At 42.2% G+C, this 23,684-nt stretch overlaps 1 protein-coding gene across 1 annotated transcript in view; it reads right to left on the bottom strand.

The window, feature by feature from the left end:
• The window catches only part of MSN (moesin), a 79,256-nt gene that overhangs the window by 15,653 nt on the left and 39,919 nt on the right, over positions 1-23,684 (bottom strand). Inside the window, exon 3 of the mRNA XM_033137370.1 lies at positions 7,838-7,933. Within this exon, the coding sequence (XP_032993261.1) occupies positions 7,838-7,933 (96 nt within the window). The remainder of the gene's footprint in view (positions 1-7,837; positions 7,934-23,684) is intronic.

Raw genomic sequence — 23,684 nt, 5'->3', positions numbered from 1 at the left:
CACACACACAGGCCATAGACTCAAGCCCAGTGCCCACCCCATAAAAAGTGTTATTCAGAATAGTTGTTTAAATAAGACAATAGTGTGTTTCAAAACAGTAATGATTCACCACACATTAATCAGAACCCATCAAAACTGCTTAGTTTAATTAATTCAACAAAAATGATTAACTTGATCCGGCGACAGTAGCTTTCAGAGTCTGGTAGTAATGTCTTAGACGGCAAATTTAGTAACTACTTAATTGTTCAGCAAATTTTTAATGCATTGGGTGATAACAGTTTCCCAAATGTCTGATTTAAAGTCACTTAGCAGGAGTCTTAGATCATCAACTCCAGTGCCCCCTAGATAATCCCACCTCCCCCTGGGGTTGACACCGTTCCCCATGAGAACATTTGTAGAACGTCACTTTCATCCAACTATTGTACATTCAGTGAACAACCACTTTTGTGTATATGATGGCTTTGTACTCTGACCAGCTCTTGTTATTGTAGATATTACTTTTCTTTTCTCCTTTTTTATATCTAATTCACTTGTAACTGAAAATAATTAAAAGCACATGTTTTACAAATATAACATACCCAGAACTTTTCTCCCTAATAAAGTCAGGGTTCAGGGGTATTTATCCTGAAACTGCAACTCCTGTTAAGTTAAGGCAGCAATTTCTTGGTGCAACCTGATTTATTTTTTTATTTTTTTGCTGGGGTTTCTCATACTACTCTTCTTTAGTGTTAGGTTAGGTGCCGGTTAGGTGCCGGGTAATGGCGGACGGGAGTTGAGAAGCTCCGGTTCCCCGGTGGGCTATAGGGGTTCCCGTGCCTGCGCCACGGACCCCTTAAAACCACGGGAAGAGCGTCCCGTGGACTCCGGACTCGTGGGTCCCAGACGTGTCATCTCCGCTCCTGATCGACCCTCGTAAGGGGGGAGAACGGGTGAACGGAGCGCTGACACGGGACTGAAGAGTCGGCTGCCCCTGAGGAACGAAGCAGCGATTTCGCCTTTCCTGAGCATCTGGCACTTCCTAACTTGGACTACAGTAGAGACTCTGTAAGTAAACTTGCTTTTCTTGCTGGAATTAAGACTCTTGAAAACTTACAGAGAAACTTCAAAAGGAAGCCCGCTCCCTTTGAACTGCTGATAGAGCGAGGTAGCGGCAAGAGCGCTAAGCCGCGGCTAACGGGAAAAAGTTTTGCTAACTCTGCTGAACTTCGTAAAAGTGATTTTAAAGTTGTTTAAATTGTTTATAAAGACTTAAAACTGAGAATGGTAACTGAAGAAGACACTGCTTCACCCTCTGGATAGGATTCCGGGTCAGTAAGCAGGCAGCGTAATTTAGTTGCCATTTCCTACCCTTGGATTGTTATTTTGTGCAACTGTTTCCAGAGAGAGACTGAATAAACTTTTTTGTGGCTGTCTGCAGCCCAGGAAACATTGTGGACTTGGTGGATACACTATATAAAATTTTATTGTTGCCTTGGACTGTTGGAAATTAATTTCTTCTTGACTTTTGAGAGACTTTAGAACTTTAAACTTTAAGGATCTTTGCCTATTTTTTTGGAGGGTTAGAACTGGTTGAAACTGCCTGGGTTGCCTGGGACTTTTGGCTTTGCTCTGTTGCCTCTTTGTTATCTGGATAGAAGTGCTGGCCATCTGGTGTTGACTTTTGGGACTGTTGGCTTTCTACTGTGAATGTCTGGGACAATTACTAAAACTGGTGTGACCTTGAGATTGCAGCTGCAAAGTGAACAAGATATGCAAGAAAGCACAAGAGCTAAAACACAACAAAGAAAGAGCTCCTTTTCTTTAACTACACAAGAACAAATGGCCCAGGCTATTGAGAAACTAACTTCAAGTATTGCAGAAATTACAGAAGGACTGAAAAAAGTTTCTGAGGATGTGAAACAGACACAATCCTCAGTAAACTCTGTTAATTCAACAGTAAACTCTGCAACGGAGAAACTACAAGCAGAAATAAAAGAATCCTCTCAAAGACTTGAAGCATCTATTGGTCAAATTGAGCAAAACGTGAGGAAAAACAGAGAAGAAATTAATAAAGTTGCTCAGGAAGTAACTGTCTTAAAAAAGGAGACAGAGGAAATTAAGGTAGTAAAAGAGAAAATTCGGACAGTGGAGCAGAAGTTAGATAATATTGACCTGGAGAATATAGAAAAAATTGGATCCAGGCAGAGAAGTGTGGAAGAGTCTCTCGCGTTTCTGCAACTACAACAGAGGGAAGGAAACATTCGTCTCAGGGCCTTACCAGAATTGGAGGAAGGAAGCCTAAAGGACTATATCGTAACTCAATTCTCAACATTTTGGCATCTGAAAGAAGAAGACGTCTCAGCACTCATAGTGAAGGCCTTCAGATTTGGCACAAAAGGAAAGAAAAGCTCCAAGACGGTGAGCGACTGTCTTATTGTGTTGAACAACAGATACCAAAGAGATTACATCTTGGACCTGCACTACAAGAACAATCTAGTGGTACAGCAGAACAGAGTTGTGCTTTTTAAAGACATCCCCAAATTTTTCCTGGATAAAAGAGCATCCTACAACGACCTAACAACTGAGCTAAGAAGAAGGAATATCTCCTTTAGCTGGGAATTTCCAGAAGGACTGACTTTTATGTTCAAAGAAAAAAGAATCAGGATAAGATCTCCGGCTGATAAGCAAAAGTTTCTAGACAAACATTTGGAAGATTTCAAGGGCTCTGCTTTGGACCCAGCGTATATGTACCGACTACCTGGGGTGTTTCCACCTCCAGGGATACCAGGAGAGCTTCCACCACCAGGAACAGGAGACCCAAGAGATTCAGAAAAAGATAAGAAAGACCTAGCTACAGGAGGATCAGATTAAAGACTCAAAATGGCTCTAAAATTGATGACATGGAATGTTCGGGGATTAAACCAGAGACCAAAGAGACACAGAGTGTTTCATAGTTTGGAAAAAAAGAATCTAGACATAATATGTCTACAGGAGACCCATGTGGTTCGACGACATAGAAGAATTCTACAAAACAAAAAACTAGGCCAAGAATTTATATCATCGGATAAAGTCAAGAAGAGAGGAGTGGTAATATACGTAAAAGAGAAATACAGCCCAAGACAGCTATTTAAAGATGAAGAAGGGAGGTACATTGCAATTGAAATTAAAGTACAAGGCGAAAAATTCCTGATTCTGGGACTTTATGCACCCAATGATAGTAAGTCAATTTTTTATAAAAAGATCCATGATCTGCTGTTGGAATATTTGGACTACAAAATAATATGCCTTGGAGATTTTAATGGGGCAGTTTCCACATTAATGGATAGATCCCAGAGGACTAAATTAACAAACGAAGGGAAACTGCCAAAGACTTTTTTCGAAATGGTTGATAATTTAAATTTGGTGGATGCTTGGAGGCTAAGAAACCCTATGGAAACAGAGGCAACTTTTTTTAGTGAACCTCAGCAGTCATGGTCGAGAATAGATTACATTTGGATATCGAATGAATTGACACCGAAATTATGTAAAGCAGAAATTGGCCCTAAAACATATTCAGACCATAATCCTGTACAAGCAAATCTAAAACTAATTTCCAAGGACTCTTTTAGATGGAGAATGGATGATACCTTGATGAGAGATACCAAGCTAGTAGAAAGGGCAGAAAAAAAGATGAAGGAGTATTTCCAATTTAATTTAAATTCGGAGGTGGAAAAGAGGACTGTTTGGGATGCAAGCAAGGCAGTAATGAGAGGGTTCCTGATAAGTGAAAAGGCAAAAAAGAAGAGACAACAAAACGCAGAAACGGAAAGACTTTTGAAATTAATTCAAGGGAAAGAGAAAGAACTAAGAGGACACCCTAAGAACCAAAAAATACAAAAAGAAATAAAATACTTGCAATCCCAATATGCTAAAATCATAAATCAAGATATCGAATGGAAGATTAAAATGATGAAACAGAGATCCTTCGAGTCAGCAAATAAATGTGGAAAACTACTAGCTTGGCAACTAAAGAAAAGACAAAAAGCAAATATCATCAACAATTTGGTAGTAAATGGAAAGATGGTGGAGAATCCAGAGGAAATTAGATGGCATTTTCAAAGGTTTTACAAACAACTGTACAAGGAGGAGAAGATAGATGAAATAGAGATTGACCAATTCCTGGAGAAAAATGGATTGCAAAAAGTCCCAGAAGATAAATCAAGAATACTCAACCACCCTATTTCGACACAAGAGATTGAAGAAGCAATTAATAATATGCAGATAGGAAAGGCCCCAGGACCAGATGGTCTGACTGCAAAATACTACAAATGTTTGAAAGATTGGCTATCACAGCCTTTAAAAGAAGTTTGCAATAAAATACTAGAAGGAGATAGGGCACCAGAGACATGGAAAGAGGCCTATATCACACTGATTCCGAAACCAGATACAGATAAGACTAATATGAAAAATTACCGTCCAATTTCTTTGTTAAACGTGGACTATAAGATTTTTGCGAATGTCATGGCTACAAGATTAAAAAGAGTGCTTAAGGAATATATACATAAAGATCAAGCAGGTTTTTTACCAGGTAGACAACTAAATAACAATACTAGAATTGTCGTGGACATCTTAGAGAAACTGGAAAAAAACATAAATATAGATGCAGCACTGATGTTTATAGATGCAGAAAAAGCCTTTGACAATATTTCTTGGACATTTATGAAGAAAAATCTGGAAAGAATGGCAGTTGGACAACGATTTTTGAATGGCATCAACGCCATTTACACAGAACAAAAAGCAAAAATTATAATCAACAGTGTGATATCGGAGGAGATTAGAGTGGAAAAAGGAACAAGACAAGGGTGCCCTATCTCCCCTTTATTATTCATTACGGTCCTGGAGGTTCTTCTAAATATGTTACGAAAAGAGAACCAGATTAAAGGAATAAGGGTGGGAGAGAAGGAATACAAGGTACGTGCCTTTGCAGATGACTTAATGTTATCCCTACAAGACCCTGAAAGTAGTGTCCCCAAAGCATTGGAATTAATTGAGAAGTATGGGCAGGTAGCCGGCTTCAAACTTAACAAACAGAAGACCAAAGTGTTGATTAAAAATATGAAAACAGAACAAATACAAGAGCTACAAGAATCTACTGGCCTCAATTTTGCTAAGAAAGTAAAATATCTAGGGATCAATCTCACTGCAAAAAACCTGAACCTGTATAAGGACAATTATGAGAAGCTGTGGACCGACATAAAAAAGGACTTAGAGATATGGACAAGACTGAAACTCTCACTGATGGGCAGAATAGCTGCGGTGAAGATGAATGTCTTACCAAGGATGCTGTTTTTATTTCAAGCCATTCCAATTTTAGATAAGCTGGACTGCTTTAAAACATGGCAAAAGGACCTATCAAAATTTATATGGCAGGGAAAAAAGCCTAGAATTAAATTTAAGATTTTAACGGACTTTAAAGAGAGAGGAGGCTTTGCTCTGCCGGACTTAAGGATTTATTTCGAAGCGGCGGCCTTTTGCTGGTTGAAAGATTGGTTTAAATTGGAAAATACAGACGTTTTAGATTTGGAAGGCTTTGATAACATGTTTGGCTGGCACGCATATCTTTGGTATGACAAGGCTAAGGTCCACAAGACTTTTAAAAATCATATTGTTAGAAAACCCTTGTACCAGGTTTGGGTGAGATATAAAGACTTGTTAGAGAGAAAGACTCCTAGATGGATCTCACCGGTGGAGGCCAAGGCTTATAAGAGACCTAATATGTCTGCAAGATGGTTAAGATATGCAGATATATTGCAGCAAGAAGGTGAATCGTTTAAATTGAAAGGTTATGATCAGGTAAAAAGCGAGGTCACCGACTGGCTGCAATATCATCAAATTTATGAGATTTTTAAAGCAGACAAGAAGATTGGTTTTCAAGTCGAAAAATCAAAACTGGAAACAGAGCTAATAGAATCGAACTTAAAAAATCTTTCCAAAATGTATAACTTGTTGCTAGAGTGGCATACGAAGGATGAAATGGTTAAATCAACAATGATAGACTGGGCAAAGGATGTGGGACATAATATCATGTTAGAGGACTGGGAAAGACTGTGGAAGGAAGGTATCAAATTTACAGCTTGTAATAACTTAAGAGAAAATATTATGAAAATGTTGTATAGATGGTACTTAACACCAGTTAAGATTGCTAAGATGAACCCGTCAATGACCAATTTGTGTTGGAAGTGCAAATCAGTGGAAGGTACCTTTTATCATATGTGGTGGACATGCCCAAGGGTCAAAGCCTTCTGGGATAAGATTTACAATGAACTCAAAAAGGTAATGAAAATTACCTTTAGTAAGAAACCAGAGGCTTTCCTTTTGAGCATGACCAACGAACAGATACCCAGTCGAGACAGAGTATTTTTTATGTATGCCACAACAGCAGCTAGAATTTTACTGGCAAGAAATTGGAAGGGTGAAGAGATTCCAACGGTGGAAGAATGGCAGATGAAGTTAATGGACTTTATGGAGCTTGCTGAACTGACCGCGAGAATCCGAGACCAGAGGGAGGAGAAGGTGTCGAAGGATTGGAAGAAATTTAAGGATTATTTAGTTAATGGTGTAAAACTGAATATCTGAGCAGAATTAGCTATCGAACAGGCTTTAGCTAGATAAATTCAAGTTGAAGATCTGGTAAGAATTTTATAATATAAGATATAAATAAGAATGTCTGAAGATTTGGAGAATGGATTAAGAACTATGTTTTTAGTAAAGGAATCTAAGGACAAATAAGATGGTTAATAGTTATGAAAGTAGATATATAGCTACCTAAAGTATATTGGAATAACAATGCAGTGGAGGGGGTGGGGGAAGTCCCACCTATGCTTAGAAGATAAAATAAGAATGAGATAAAGATTAGTGTTTAGACAGGTTTGTATGTGTTTTTCTTATGTTTATTGTGTTATTGTTTGATTTGTTTATTGTTTATTGTATTTTGTATTTTTAGTGTATTGGTGTATGTTTAGTTTTCTTTATATATGCATATGGAAAAATAATAAAATCTTTAAAAAAAAAAAAAAGAAACACTAAAAAAGAAAAAAGAAAAGAAACTGCCGCTGCTCAAAAAAGTGGGTGTAGGATTCGTAGGATTTCCCCACCCCCGCCTCCCGGCTATCTCAGCCTCCGGCGTCCGGGGTGAGACAGTGGGACCCTGTCTTTTTGTGGGTGAGGCAGCAAGCAAATAGGTACCATATTTTTCGCTCCGTAAGACACACTTTTCCCCTCCTAAAAATTAAGGGGAAATGTCTGTGCGTCTTATGGAGCAGGGGCAGGGGCAGGGGCAGGGGCCGGACCATTGGCCCGAAAGAGCTCTTTTTGAGCCACTGGTCCCGCCGCCATTGCCCGACTCTCGCTGAACACGACGAGAGGCGGCGGGGGGTGGTAACAGTGGCCCAAAAGGGCTCCTTTCTCCTCTGCTGCCGACGCTGCGCCACTAGCGCCACGCACAGCATCAGGGTGGCTCTCCCCCCTGCTTTAAAGCCAGCTAGGGAAAAGGGGAGGACGCTATGGTCCGTCACTTCTCCCCAGCTGGCTTTAAATCAAGTGGGGGGGGGAGAACCGCTAGCACCGTGCACAGCATCAGGGTGGCTTTAAAGCCAGCGGCAAAGGGGCGGGGAGGAAGGAGGAACGTTCCCCCCACCGCCCCTCTGCTGCTGATGGTGGCAGCCGCGGAGGAGAAATGTGCAGCCCAAAAGCTGCTTATACAGTATAGGCAGTTTAAAAAGTCATTAAGCTCTAATATAATTAAAACAATATAAAAAAGAAATCTATTAAAATGCAGACAATAAAACGTAGGATGACATATGCCCACATCAGTAAGTACCTTTTTGTTGAGTTTCAGCCATGTAGAGAAGCCCTTGGTATCCTGGTACTGGAGTCCAAAGAACCAAACCTCTCTCAGGCCTATTGTTTTCACAACCTGTTTGGGAAAATCAAAGAGAAATGTGGGAATATGTTTTGGGATTTCCCGCGCTTTTGCCGCTTCACAAAACCTTCCGCGCTGCTGCACGGAGGAAAAAGGATCCGGCTGGTGATTGCTGCCTGGATCCCTCTGCGCCTGCTAGAAAGCGCGCCAGGAAGCCTCCTGGTAACGGTCGTAAAGCTTGTTTCCCGCCCGAAAACACTGACTATTGCAATGCTCTGATTGGTTTATGCTTGCATGATGACGTTGTTCAGTTTATCAATAAATGGCCCCTGCTCTCTGTTAGCAGTGACTAGAAACGACCAGAAACGACTAGAAATGATTAGAAACGACGAGAAACGAGAGAGAAAGAACACGCACAGAGAGTACAGTGGTGCCCCGCTAGACGAAAATAATTCGTCCTGCGAAAATTTTCATCTAGCGGGTTTTTCGTCTAGCGAAGCGGCAATGCAAGCCGCGCTTTCGCTAGACGAAAAAATTTCGTCTTGCGAAGCAGCCCCATAGACTTTTTCGTCTTGCGGGGCTGCCTTCTGCTATGCTTTCGTCGAGCGAGTTTTTCGTCTAGCGAGGCATTCGTCTAGCGGGCACCACTGTAGTTGGGAGAGCACACCCCAACAACAGACTGCAGTCTCTTTTTTATTTGGCCTCTTTCCTGCCTTCGGCCGCACCTTCTGCTATATTTCTTGCTGCCTATCCTATCCTATCCTATCCTCTTCAAAACCTTTGCAACGCCCGAAAACTCCTCACGACCTTCAGGAAAACTTCATAACCAGCGGACCCATCATAACCAGTGGGAGCAGGCTCTCCAGGATTTCTGGTTATCCCAGAAACTGGTTATCCCGACAGAGAAAGGTAATTTTTATGCAAAAGTTACAGGTGGTTGTATTTGGGGTCAAATGTGGCCTAGGAAAGGTATTAACGTATCTCCAGGAACACCCAGTGGCATAAAAACAGGGGAAAGTTCAACAAAGGAGGGAAAGAAAGTGCTTACTAGTGAAACCCCACATTAATATCCAGCGGTGAAGATTTTAAAAGCAAAAACAAACATTTTAATTTTTGCTTCCCCCCTTGCTCCAGAATAGGGTTGCCAGGTCTGCTTCCAAAAAATAGGGGACAAGCGGGGGGAGGGGGTTAAATTAAATTACCGGTAAATTATATATTTTCTTACAAACATTTTAACACGTATTAAAATACAATTTCATCATAAAGCTTTTGAATAAAAAAATCCACTATTTTGTAATAAAAAATAAAAAATAGTGAACATAATGTGAAACAAGTGGACTGTCCACTCAAATAGTGGACACCTGGCAACCCCTACTCCAGAAACACTATTTCCAACCCCCACCCCACCCCCGTTCTATAAGCTCACCCCCAGTGGCCCCTACCCTATAAGAAACATTATTCGAAATGGCGTCTTGCACGGACCATTAACAACACAGTAAAATTCAAAACAGTAACAATGAATTGCACAATTATTTAAAATCCTATTTAAACTGTTTAGTTTAACTGATTCAACAAAACTTATGAACTTGATCCAGTGATGCCAGCTCTTCAAAGTCTGACAAATATTGGGGGGACGAGGAAAATGACAAGAAAGCCTTATAAAATGCTGCTGTCTTAAAGCACAAAACTCTAAGTGCGTTAAGAAAGGCACACATAATCATTCAAGTTATGGTATGTTTATAGATGCTAACAGCCTGTTTCTTCTTAGGAGTAAGGCACATTAGAGCTAACAGCATTCAGGCCAAGAATTCATAGGACTGCAAGAAAACCAAGAAAAATGCAACTGCCTCATCAACTTGAAGAGGGCCTGTTTTTCAACTGATGGTGTTAAGAGACCCTAAAATCCTCTTGTAAGAAGCAAGCGCATGGGGGGGGGGAGCGACAACACCTTCTGTTATATTTTACACAATCCAATATGGTCTAAGTCTGGCATGTCCAAAGCCCGATTCGGGGGCCTAATCCGGCCCGCCAGTTGGCTTAATCCGGCCCTGCGGAAGTTTATTTCCTGGGGTAAAATCCCAAAGGAAAACCTCAGCGACTTCAAAAAGCTCAACAACTTTGGGGCAAAATCATAAAAAAAATGGGGAAAACCATCTATGCCACCTTGAGCTTCTTTGAGGAAGAGGTGGGACAGAAAAGCAAGAAAGAAATTAAAATAGGGAATCCAGCCCTCTCATACGTTTGAGGGATTGGCAGGCGTGATTTATATGAGTGTGGGAGAGTAGCAGGCAGGCAGGCAGAACTCGTATGGACCTGTCAAACTAGTTCCTCAAAACCACCTTTCACATGGATAGTGATCTCTACAATGGTGTAGTGAATTCTGAAGTGTAACTGTTCTTCATGACAACCCCCACAGAATTTAAAGGGACCCCATGGGTCATCTAGTCCAACCCCCTTGCAGTGCAGGAATCACAACTGAAGAGAAATGCATTTTTGACCAACGTATGCATTATAGCTGCTGAACCAAGGCAGTTTTCTTTTCTCACACCCTTGATTAGCATCCCACCTGATGGAAGAGTTCTGGTGGTTTATTTTGGGTCAAGTTTTGGCTAAAGAGACACTGGAATCTTTCCCTCAGCTGTGCAGGCTCATATAACCGGCCACTTCCTTCTGCTTAAGATAATTTTGTAGATTCCTCTCTGATAAAAAGTTTGCTTATTTATTTATTTATTTATTTATGCGTGTGGAACATTGGGAGCCACTGTGGTGCAGTTGTTAAGAGTGCTGGGCTATGGCCTGTGGACGATTAGGGTTCAAATTCCCACTCATGAAGTGGCCCTTGGTCACAAGTCACTGCCTCTCAGCCTAACCTACCTCACAGGGTTGTTGTAGGGATAAAATGAGGGCTAGGACCTGGGAGGAACCAGGGTTCAAATCCCCACTTGGTCATGAAGCTTCCTGGTTGTGACCTTGAGCCAGTTGCTGCCTCTCTCAGTCTAGTCTACCTCACAAGGTTGCTGTGAAGATAAAACGGGAAGGAGGAGAAGTATGCATGCCACCTTTAGCTCTCTGGAGGAAAGGTGAGATATGAATATATTACAAATAAACACTGGCAAACAGCACTGCAGGATACGACAGTCATCTTCCCTGCTGTGAAATAAGGGGTGGTCCCTTCTCTTCTCCCTTACACCACTGCCCATCTATGAACACAATTTTCAGCTGCAAACCAAGTACTTGCAGTTCACCCTGTCCTATGCTCGTAGGGCAGCTCGTCAACATTTATTTGCTTATATAGTGCACGTCCATTTGAGTTACCTTAGTAAAAAAAAAAACCCAACGAATAAATGTAATAATATGTAATTAAGTAGTATAAGGGTAGTTTAAGAAATGCAGGTCACCCCTAGTCCTCTTGAAATATTCTTCCTCCTCAGATGTGGGCACCCAGACACCATCCTTCTCACAATAGGAATTTGTCAGCAAAGGGGTCTTCATAGGGGCAAACCATTATAAGGGAAACAGGATGGCCCAAAGCAACACACAGTAGTAGCAGCAAAGATCTGGTAGCTGTTTTAACTCTCATAGGCTATGCTTGAGTTTATTTAGTTATTATCTATTGCATTTATATCCCACCTTTCCTCCAAGGAGCACAAGGGGGTGCACACACACACACACTATTTTATCCTCACAAAAACCCTGTGAGGTGGGTTAGTCTGAGAGCAAATGACTGGCCCAAGGTCACCCAGTGAACTTCATGGCAAAGTGGGGATTTGAACCCTGGTCTCCCATGTCCTATCCAAGCATTCTTAGCCATTACACTGCACAGGCTCCCCTCTCTCTTCTAAGGAGCATCACCCACCCAGCACCCTCACCACTCCCCTTGCTGTAGCAGTGCAAGGCAGGCTTTAAAAAACATTCATTTGAGTGATGTGAAGTGGTGTCCATTTGCTAGCTCTGTTTTGGAACACCCAGCTATGATTACACAGAAGCTTCGTAGTACACCACTGCTGTGGTGAGGGCACTGCATTATATTTTATATAGTTTTAAAATTGCTTTTTACGTGCTGCGAGTCGCTGTGGGGAGATTTTGTTTTGAACAACAGTTAAGAAATAATTAAAATAAATTATGGCTGGAGAAAAGCTAAGGAGTGTCATCTTGGCATGCAGGCCCATTTTTCCCAGGATCACCTGACAAAGTGAAAATGGAAAATCTAGCATCACCTCTCATTAACTTCACTTGTTATTGCCCTGAATAGCCCAGAATGTTCCACATACCACAGTTTTCAAGAGGACTAGGGGTGACCTGCATTTCTTAAACTACCCTTATACTACCAAGTATAACCTTCAGATTCTTTTGGTAGGGAAGATTTCAAAAAGAGTATTTCCAGAAGAACGACTGTTTTAATTAGAGATTAATTGGTCTTAGAGCTGGTGATAGAATCACTCAGACACACCCACACAGTTAATAAAGAACATAGGATATGCTCCCCTTCAGCAAAATAAAAATAAAAATCACAAGTTCTTGGCAGCACATGTTCAAGGCACATGGGGCCATCACTTTGCTAAAGCTAAGCAGGTTTTGGGTCAGGTCAGTGCCTGGGTGGGAGACCATCTTCATGTGTGCCACTCTGGATTCTATGACAGATAAAAGAAAGCAGGGCAAAATAAATAAATAAATAAATAAATAAATAAATAAATAAATAAATAAATAAATAAATAAATGTGCATTTGTATGAGCTCTTTGCTACAGCATTGCTTTCACATACTCCCCATTTTAGCAGAAGACACATCAATATTATATTTTTTTAAAAAAACCTCCCATCCCACCGTATCAGTGTGTTCCCTTAATATTTGCTAGGCCTGACTGAAAGGGACCATCTTGAGAAATCAGGAATTCTGTGATACCAAGTTGGCAGGGTCAAAGCTACCTTCTCACTTGAGAGGGATAGTTACCCCCCCCCCTTGCAAAAGACAAAAACAACCCTCAAGGAAACAAACAGCAATCACTCTAAAGAAAACATTGCACCTAGCTGTCCAAGGTGAAAGCAAACCACTCTCCTAAAAAGATAAGAAAATCCCTCAAAACCTAGCTTGGACTTTCCCCCTCCAGGTCATTTTACATCCCTGACCATTGCTTTCAGTAAAATTCAAATGCCATATAATTGTTTCATTCATAGTGAAGAATGGAATTCCAAAGCAGAGACTGACTGGAACTTGGCCTATCTCTGAGGTGCTAATTAAGTAAGCCAAGTCTCAAAATAGACATTAGTCATACAATATCCAAAAGTTGGACTCCTGCCTCAGTTGGGGAATTTCCATTATCTTCAGGTTCACACACATGCAGTAATAAAAGCTGCTCCATTTTTATCTCACCCTTCCTCTAAAAGGGTAACATAGTGTTGTTTCGGTTTGTCCTCATGGTTCCGTCAAGTAAGGTTGTACCAGTGGTAACCTGAGAGACAGCATTTTCTTTTGCACTGCCCCTGGTATCAGACAATTTGATCTAAGTTTGCTAACCCGTCGGGTTGTTAGTAGTGAGTGGCATTCAGATGCTGTTATTCAGAATGCCGCTTTGCACCACCCACTAAGAAAAATAACAACACAATAAAATTCAAATCAGTAACAATAAATTGCACATTTATTCACAATCCAGTTGAAAGTATTGAGTTTATTTAATTAAACAAAACTGATTAGCTTAATCCTACCGCTCCTCTACCACCCCACTTTGGGAACCACTGATCTAGAGCCTACTACTTATAGCTGAATGAACATGCCAAACCATGGCTTTTTAACCTCCAGTGTAGATTGGCCCTTGGAACCAACAGAACAGTTAAAAGGATTGCAGCTGCCACATGGTGAGGAACAGCACAATTTCTGCAACTTGAGTTTTACTTTATTGAACCAGTCATAGTACAGTACTAATGATAAGGCACATCATTAGTACTGTAGGCAATCAGGACTATCAGGCAATCAACCTTCATTAGTACTGAAGGCAATCAGGAATCAAGTTGGTGTGGTGGCGGAAATGGAATTATTTCCATGACCTACTTACTAGGAATAATGCATAACTGGACTAGGGACTCTCGGACCAAAGTAGAATTCAGAGCAGCAACTGTCTTAGGGCACCTGGTGCCACCTGCCAGCCCTGCCCCGTTGAACAAAGTTCCACTGGTGGCAGCAGCAGTACTGCTGGCAAAGACCAGGTAAGGCGGCAGGTGGGGGGTGGCGCTCTGCAAGCATGCTGCCTCAGCTTAGGCTCAATGACAGCTGCGGTCCTTGTTTCAGATTTAACCTGCTTGGCACTATGAGGCTGCTGCCCCAGGTAGAGGCTCGATCCTCTTGCAGGCTTCCTTAGAAGATCATCTGGTGGGGCTGACGAGAACTTCACCCTAAGCAAGTGTCCCAACTAAATCTGAATATCTTTAGTCCAATATTATTTAGCTGTGATTCCTGCATTGTAGGGGATTGGGCTAGATGAGCTGTGGTGTCCCTTCCAATGCTATGATTCCATGACCTTCCTCTCTCGATCCACACTTTGGACCTTTAATGAAACTCCTCACAAGTCTGCAGTGCATCATTCTGTAGTTTGTTCTACATTTCTGACTTGTGGGGGGAGGTCATTCGGAACAAGACACAGAAGGAAAAAAGGCTTCTTCTGGCATTCAGGATGAAAGAAAATGCCCATCACTGCGTCAGGATTATGGTTGGAGGGTGACTGTTATGTGAGGTGGGAGGAAAATGGCCTGATCCAAAGGGCTAAAATGACACACTGTTCTCAAGGCAGCCTTTCCATCTGGATGGGGGCAGCCACACTCACACCTACAGGCCTCTCTTTCAGTTTCCCCGCTAAAAGGCTAACAGCGGTTCAGGAGGCTGTGTTGCTTCAGGAGAAGCCATAAGAGCCCCTACCCCAGCACAATAGGACAGTTTTATTCCATATAGCCATACAAATTCTTATTTTTTAGATGTCCCTTTTACGACGAGGCACGTAGAGAAACCATTGACCCCCTGCTGGTGAGGCTTGCTGACCTCCCAGTAAAGCAAAAATTCGATCTTCTGTTAGGCAAAGATCACGGTCGCCAGATTCTGCGTTCAGATCTGTAGGCGCAGACCATCCCCCGATTCAAACTAGTTTGTTAAGAAAATTCCCAAACTCAGATCCACGGGCGACTCTGGGTCATTTCTCTATGGTAGTCTATCTTAAAAGTTTTTATGTGTTTATATGCCTACCACATTTTAAAATTTAAAATCCACTGTGAGAGACCAGGAGCCCACAGTCTGGACAGTACAGTGAACCCCTGGGGTGAGAGCCTAAGGGCCCAAGAACAACAACCATGGGAAATGCAATATGTAGCTGAGAGTGGAGGAGAGATACTTTATGACGATGCCAGAGCAACTACTTACCAAGAAGAAAGCTACAATCTGGAGGAGACGAAGAATACTAAGTTTAAAACTGAGCATGAAGGAAATAACAGAAGAAGAAGCTGGAAAGGGTGAACTTTTGGGGGGGACTTGTGGGGGATGGGAAAGGTAATGGGAAGGGTTGCGATGGACAGGAGGGGGGTGGGGTAAAGGATAGATATTTAAAGGGGATATTATAAAGGCTGACCACGGAACTCCGAAACCAGAGGGAAAACGGTGTATGAGACTGGAAGAAACATTTAGGTATTTGATAAGATGTGATTTTTTTTTAATATTTGAAATTGGAATCAGAAGGAATATAGGCTACAGTATTACAAAGTTAAGTTAAGAGAGGATAAAAGAAGTTGAGATGTGGAATTTGATGTGTTGTTTGATGAGAATAAGATTTAAGATATGTTGATTATAATTGTAAGATTAAGATTAGGTGTAAGAAAGAAGATTTTACAAGGTTACAAAGTTACTAAAGAAGATTACAAAAATGAATGCAGAAGAGAGGACATGAGGAAGTCCCAAATTTAGGATTATAAAAAAGGATAAGGATGGATAAATAAGTGTTTTGTTTGTGTGTATTTTGTTTTGTAGTTTTTGTATTCGTATTTTGTGTATGTTTTCTATTAAAATCCAATAAATTCTTATTTTAAAAAAATCCATTGTTATATATTGTTTTAAATGTTTGTTTTGCTTTTGGGATTGTAGTTCTATTTGTGTTTCACAAGCTGGTCTCCGACCGTAATAAGGGGGGGAATTAAATAGCCATACAAATTCAGTATTTGTAGAAGCCAGAAGCAGCCTCACATTAGAAGAGGAAAGGTGACTGAGGCCAGCTCCGGTGGGAAGATTGTGGGTGCCAATAAGAGAAGCAGAAGGAGAGAAATCAACAGAGTTGGCCCATGGAGAGGTAATAATAGTAATAATTTTATTATTTGTACCCCGCCCATCTGACTGAGTTGCCCCAGCTCCTCTGAGAGACTTCCAGCATATACAGAAACATAATAAAACATTAAAAACTTCGCTATACAAGGCTGCCTTCAGATGTCTTCTAAAGGTTGTATCTCCTTGACATCTGATGGGAGAGCGGTCCACAGGGCAGCTGCGACTACTGAGAAGGCCCTCTGCCTGGTTCCCTGTAACCTCACTTCTCGCAGTCAGGGAACCGCCAGAAAACCCTTGGAGCTGGACCTCAGTGTCTGGGCTGAATGACAGGGGTAGAGGCACTTCTTCAGGTATAGAGGGCTGGGACCATTTAGGGCTTTAAATGTTGGCATCTTTCATGAGTCCCACTGAAATCCCATCAATTATAATTAGGATCTTCATAGCACAAGGAACTGACCCCCAAGCTAGTCACCAGTGGCCGTAATGTATTTGGAATTACTACCTCAGACATCAGGAACTCTGGAAACTGCCTTGTATGAAGACACCGACCATGAGAACCTAAGAGCCTGCTGGATCATTTAGCTCACCATGCAGTAACAAAGCACCTATTTTTAGAGCAGCAACATCCACACTTTGGAACTCCCTGCCTATTGACATCAGGCGTTTCTTCATCCTATTCTTTTTGGCACCTGCTGGAAACATTTCTGTTCAGGCATGCCTATCCAGACACGTAAAATGTTGACATCTACTTTTAACCTGGTTTTTAGCTTATCATAGATTTTGATTATGTTCTGAAGGTTTGAATTTATTTTAAGCTTTTTTAAACTGTTGCTTTATTCTTTTGGTAAACCAAACTGAGTTTTGAGGGATTTTTTGGTCAAGTACTATATAAATTTCATGAAATAAATAAGAATGAACTCAGTGTACTCACTTACCTAACTACACCGGTTTGTGTTTTTTTAAAGTTATGTCACCATGAATTAACCTGAGCTTGGAAGGCGTGAGGAGGAGTTGTAAGAGGCACAGTCTGGGACAGAATTCTTCTATAAAATTGCCTAGTCTTAGCAAAGATGAAGAAAGAACTTGTAACAGGTGTGTGCGTGTGTGTGTGTGCGTGTGTGCGCGTGCTTGCCTATATCAACACACACAGGTACAGGCCTGTCCTTTATATCTACCCTAGGGCTACCATCTTGAATTTGAGGTAATCTGGAGCCATGCAAGGTTGCAAAACTCAAGAGGAAACACAAGCTGTTTCAAAGCAAGGAAAACCTTGTGTCATGCCTGTAATTTCAGTTTCCATTTGCTGCTGTTTCTCAGGAACGTATTCCCGCAGATGTTCAGAGAACAGTTCAGCTTGTACTAGCAAAAACCTTTAGGAAATTACAAACACTGGCATTGTTAGTCTGCTCCTCTCATACCTCCAAAGGATAGGTAAACCTTAAGGTGAAACCTACCACTATCTGAGGGGCAAAGCTGGCTAATTAACATCTAATCTCCACAATTTCACGTAACAAACCAGATACAACCAACATTCGTCCACTTCACTGAAGCTCCTGTAAGAGCCACAGAAAGAAATATTTCAGGATAAAATTATGGAAGGGGCTGGAAGCTGGAAAGGTCCAGGAGACGACATCATTCAGAGGAAGCATTTAGTCACCAGTTTCCTCTGAGTTCTGGAGACTGGCCAGAGGGAGTCTCCTAGTGCCCATGTATTTGCAGCATGGAGAAGGGATGCTCAGGCCACAAATGGGCTGGGTTTAAAAAAAAAGAGAGAGAGAGAGAGAAGAAAAATCTTGAGGTCCAAACCAAATGACAGAGCACTTTAAAGTGCACACACAATTTTGGCTGAAGAGCTGCTCCTTCCTGCCCAGGCACACGGGGAGAGAAAAAGGCCCACTGCAAGCTAAACAGCAGCGCAGTTTCACGGGACACGTCTGAAGCTCAGGACTTCCCCTCAAAGCTGCTGCTTCATTTCCTGCCAAGCGGGTGGGGCCAGGCCAGCTATGGCGGGGGCTCCTGCACAGCTTCCCTCCTTACCAGGCCTAATTGCATTCCTCTGCGTGAGAGAGTGACCTGACAAGATTCAAATGAAAGGGAGCAGCAATCAAGCATGACTGGGCAGGAGAGGGGCGGCCTACCTACCGGTAGGTTTCTAAAACTGCCACAAGAAGCGGGATAAAGATAAGGCTGCTGCGACAGCAGTGCATAGTTAAACAATGGAACTCACTCCCATGGGAAGCAGTGACAACCACCAACCTAGATAGCTTTAAAAGAGGATTAGACAAATTCATGGAGGAGAGGGCTCTCCATGGCTGTGCTCTGCCCACAATCGGAGGCCTAGCTTTTCTCTATAAAGATAGGCATTTAAAACACATGATTCTGGCCCCTGCACTGGGAAAATATTGCAGCCCTTCAAGACTACAGAAGTTGGTCGTCTTAGAGTTATGTTTGAGGAGAGAAGACATATACAGTGGTACCTTGGTTTACGAACTTAATCTATTCTGGAAGTCCGTTCTTAAACCAAATCCGTTCTTAAACTGAGGCGCGCTTTCCCTAATCAGGCCTCCTGCCGCCAGTGCCCTTCCACCATTCAGATTACGTTCTTAGACCAAGGTAAAGTTTGCTAACCGGAACACTACTTCTGGTTTTGCAAAGTTTGTAAACCAAATCGTTTGTAAACAGGACTGTTCTTAAACCCGAGGTACATAGATGTATAAACTGAGTATATACAGTGGTACCTCCAGTTACAAACTTAATTATTTCCGGAGGTCCGTTCTTAACCTGAAACCGTTCTTAACATGAGACGCGTTTTCGCTAATGGGGCCTCCCGCTGCCGCCACACCACCAGCGCGCAACTTCCGCTTGCATCCCAGGGAAAGTTTGCTACCAGGAGCACCTACTTCCAGGTTAGCAGAGCTTGTTACCCGAAGCGTTCGTAAGGAGGAAGGTACCTAACCTGATGTTCCACTGTATTTCACTCCTCAAAATAAGTAGTTTGCTTTGAAACACTCTTGTTAACTTATCACTTCCCTAAGGCCTTATCAGTCTGGAACAGAAACAAACCCACCACACGCATCAACATTTCCAAACTACAAGCCAAATACAACTACTAATTAGGCATTTTAAAAGCACTTACAAGAGAATCAGGGCCAATGAATTTTAGTTACTGATTTGCAGAAAAGCAGCGGCCAGATTACTGGCGGCTAGAGTTGGTCTTTAAAGCAGGTGCAATGGCTACCAGTCCAATTCTGAGTCCAAAGTCTTAACTGAATCAGGTCCCAAATATCTGAAACACTGCTGCCTTTACCAGAGACCCTCCAGGTGTTAAGACAGAAGGGAACCCTGTTGGTAGTTCTAACAACCTTTTGGGATGGCAGCAGTTCAGGAAAGGGCCTCTGTGGCAGCCCCTAGGTTGTGGAACTCCCTCCTCACAGAGATGCATGTGACACTTTTGCTATATAGCTTCTGGCAAATGCTTAAGACACGCCTCTTTACTCTGGCTTTTGATGCCTTGGATGTGGTTGTTTTCAAGGCCCACCCTACCTATTCCTGTGATCGCAATCTGTTTTAAATTTAAAATAATAATAATAATAATTGTTGTAAACCCTGCTAATGAAGGGTGGGCAATAAATTTAATGATCATCATCATCTTTCACCATCCCCATTATTTAGGGTGCAAAGTGGCAGGTATGTTGGCTTAAGTAGTATCCTAAGCCTGATACAAAACCGGGGTGGGGGAGGGGGAGAGTCTGTTATAATGCTTGGCAGCCACCATGCCTTTGTTTTGGGAGTTTGTGGCTACCAGCCACGTATTCTTACTTCATTCCTCCATTATGCTAACAGCCCAATGCAACTGCGTCATTTGCAAAGTTGCAGAACTGAAAACAGGGCTCCAACAATGCTCTGCTGGGGAGAGGGAGAGGGGGAGAGGGGGGGGGAGAGAGAGAGAGAGAGAGAGAGTCTCTTAGCCAAGCTGTTTTTATTTTTCTTCTACCACAGGGTAGGCTGGGCAAACCAGAACATTCAGTCGGGCAGCAAAAATAAAGTATGGAACAATCGGTTTTATTTCCCATTGTGGCCAGAGCTGAATGGGTTATTTCCTTTGCAAATCAACTTCCTCCCGTTGCAATTGTCCAGAGACAGTTGCTGAGTTCCAGGGCAATGATAAAAAAGGCAGATTAGATTTTTTTAATCAAGGCATTGGCGTAGCAGCAGCTTACTGGATTCATGAGCCTTTAACAGAAAGGCAACCTCAGAAGCCAAAAATAAAATATCACCAGCCCACCAACTCTAATGCCTCCAAGACTACTCCTGGGGCGTTTGCGCTGGAGAATCTGTTCTGAATTCCCTTTTGCCCAAGACCTGCACTAGTGACGGCCAAAAGTCAGGTAAAACCCTTTCTTGGGTACTTCTAGTACTTTGAAGGCCTAGACCAGTGGTTCCCAAAATGAGCGGTACCTCTCCCTGGTGGTGGTGGTGGGGAATATCTGGTACTAAGAGGCAGGTTGGTGACAGGGGGTGCTGGAGGTGTAAATTATTATCAGACTTTGGAAAGTTAGTATCACTGGATCACACTCATAAATCTTGTTGAATTAATTGAACTAAAAATTTTCACTTGGTTTTTGAACAAATGTACAATTAATTGTTATCATTTTGAATTTTATTGCATTACAAGATGGACATTTAAATTGGTTAGTGTGGTGCTGATAATGCCAAGGTTGCAGGTTTGACAGCTGCATATTCCTGCACTGTAGGGGGTTGGACTAGATGAGCCTCAGGATCCCTTCCAACTCTATGATTATTTATGGAGCCAAGATCTGAAGAAGTGTGCATGCACATGAAAGCTCATACCAAGAACAAACTTAGTTGGCCTCTAAGGTGCTACTGGAAGGAATTTTTTTATTTTTTATTTTGTTTTGACTATGGCAGACCAACACAGCTACCTACCTGTAACTAGATGCCATTAACAGAGATTGGGACAAATTCATGGAGAAGAGGACTATTGATGGCTACTAGCCAGAATGCCTGTGCTCTGCCTCCGCAGTTGGAGGCAGCAATGCCAGTTGCTGAAATACCAGGAGAGGGAGGCACTCTAGATCAGGCTTCCTCAACCTCATCCCTCCAGATGTTTTTCCACCTACAACTCCCATGATCCCTAGCTAGCAGGACCAGTGGTCAGGGATGATGGGAATTGTAGTCTCAAAACATCTGGAGGGCCAAGGTTGAGGAAGCCTGCTCTAGACGATTGGCCTCTGTGAGAGCAGGATGCTAGACTAGATGGGCCGCTGGCAATTTCCTAATGAATGATGCAATGAAATCTGAAGCAAAGATGGGACAAGAGATTACAAACACCCACACCTACATCCGCATATGCAGTCACAGCATGGGTGGATCATGCCGTGGCCGTTTCTTTGTGCTCATGTCAGCCTTAAGATGTTAACCAACTTATTTCTTGCAAAACACTAGTATATCTCATCCCCAGTAGACAAGGTGTATGAATATAAAAACAATGCAATTTAAATCATGATTTATATCACCAAAGATAAAAGGGGCCATTGAAGCAACTAAGTTAAAATCAATCCATTATTTCCTCGACAAGTGGCCATACTAAATTTGTTGATACAACTATTAAAACATGTTTGCAACTTAATTTTCACTATCTAGAGTGCTATCTAGCACAGCGGTTCTGAAAGTGGGTGGTACTGACCCCTAGAGGGTGGTGGGATTAGGGGGGGGTTGCGTTAAGAGGCAAGAGGGCAGCAGGGGGTCACTGGTGGTGTATATGACTATCAGACTGAAAAGCTGGTATCGGTGGATCAAGTTTGTCAGTTTTGTTGGATTAATTAAACTAGTTTTAACTGGATTTTTAATTCTTACTGTTTAAATTTTCATGGTGTTACTATCTTCCTTAGTGGGTTGTGCAAACAACAATTCTGAATGGTGCTTTTTATAAGCTAGGGTAGGGCAGGGAACCCTGGCTGGGAGTCCATTGAACCATGGGAGGGGTGGCCCGAAAGCGTTGGGTTGCTGCTGGGCTAGAGCGTAATACAAATGCATGCATTTTGCATGAAAGGGTTTTGTGCCTGTTTTGAGAGGAACGTGGTAAGGATTTTGTGGTGTTGTGTTTTTTTTGCTGCAGCAGATTATAATGGATACTAACAGAACGGTCAGGTTATATTGTAGAAATCCTCTGTGAAAGCAACACTCTGTTTTGACAGATGCAAGGAGGAAATATTAGGGAGGAGGCCATACTGTCACAGCTGTCTGTAAACAGGACATAAAAGAATGGGGAAAAAAGAAACCAAGGACAAACATTTTTATTCAGGAAGACCCCATACTTACTTTCCCATGAAGATGTTGTTCAGGTGATGGAGTCAGAACGGACACACAAGGTTGCGGAAAGCAATAGTTCTGTGCTATCCTTCCTTTTTGGACCACCTTCCCCAACCTAGAGGTTTTGGGATACAACTCCCATCAGCCCCACCCAGAACAGCCATGCCTCCATCAGCTCTGAAGGCTAGACCAAAACCTCTGGAGGCCCCCAAATCAGGAAGACTGGCTTGCCCTCCCCTTCACCTCCCATGACCAGGAAGCTATGGCCACTTTGTGAGCCCCAACCTGCATAGCACAAGAGTCAAAACAATCCTCTTCGCCAGGGGCCATTTGACATGTTTTGAGTTCCATCTGATGTTTTGTTGCTAATTTTGGTGTTGTTTAACACTTCTGCATTGTTTTAAATTTTCGTTATTTGTTGTGTGGACTTCTTTTGAACTTGTGAATTCTGTTCAGTTGGGGCACCTTAGAATATTTATATCCTGACTCTTGGCAAGTCAAACCATATACTTGGGAAAGTTATGGTCATGAATGTTGATCACCTGATGACCCACACATGTGATTGGGGGTGGGGGGAGTGTGTTTATGGAAGGAAGTCGAGCATGTGAGGAAGCAGAGGATGAGCCTCCTTCAATGCAGGCTCCCTTTTGATAAGAGGGAAGTGGAAGAGCTGCTTTATATCAGTGGTGCCCTCTCATGGGCAGTGGGTTTACCTAGAGGGAGACTAAGAGGCAAGTGGGCAGCCAGAAGGGTGTGTGTGTGTGTGTGTGTGTGTGTGTGGGTGTGTGTGTGTGTGTAAAATAAATAAATAATGATTTATTATTTATACGCTGCACATCTGACTGGGTGGCCCCAGCCAGACTACCAGGTTTTGAAGAGCTGATATCACTGGATCAAGTTCATCAACTTCGTTGAATTAACTAAACTAAACTAAATGTTAATTAGATTCTGAACAAATGTGCAATTAATTGTTACTGTTTTGAATTTTGTTATGTTATTATCGTTTGTAGTGGGTCATGCAAACGGGTATTCTGAATAATGCTTTTTATAGGGTAGGGGGCACTGGAGGTGAGTTTACGGAACCAAGGTGGAGTGGCCCCCAAAATCCTGAGATCCGCTGTTTTTCGGTCGGTGAAAGACAGCCAGAATAGAAGAAAAACACTTTCACCTGGTAGCAGCCA

This window comes from Lacerta agilis, chromosome Z (assembly GCF_009819535.1).
Source record: "Lacerta agilis isolate rLacAgi1 chromosome Z, rLacAgi1.pri, whole genome shotgun sequence".
Taxonomy (NCBI): Eukaryota; Metazoa; Chordata; class Lepidosauria; order Squamata; family Lacertidae; genus Lacerta; species Lacerta agilis.
The sequence above is the reverse complement of the archived record's forward strand: the minus strand, read 5'-3'. Positions and strand labels throughout refer to the sequence as shown.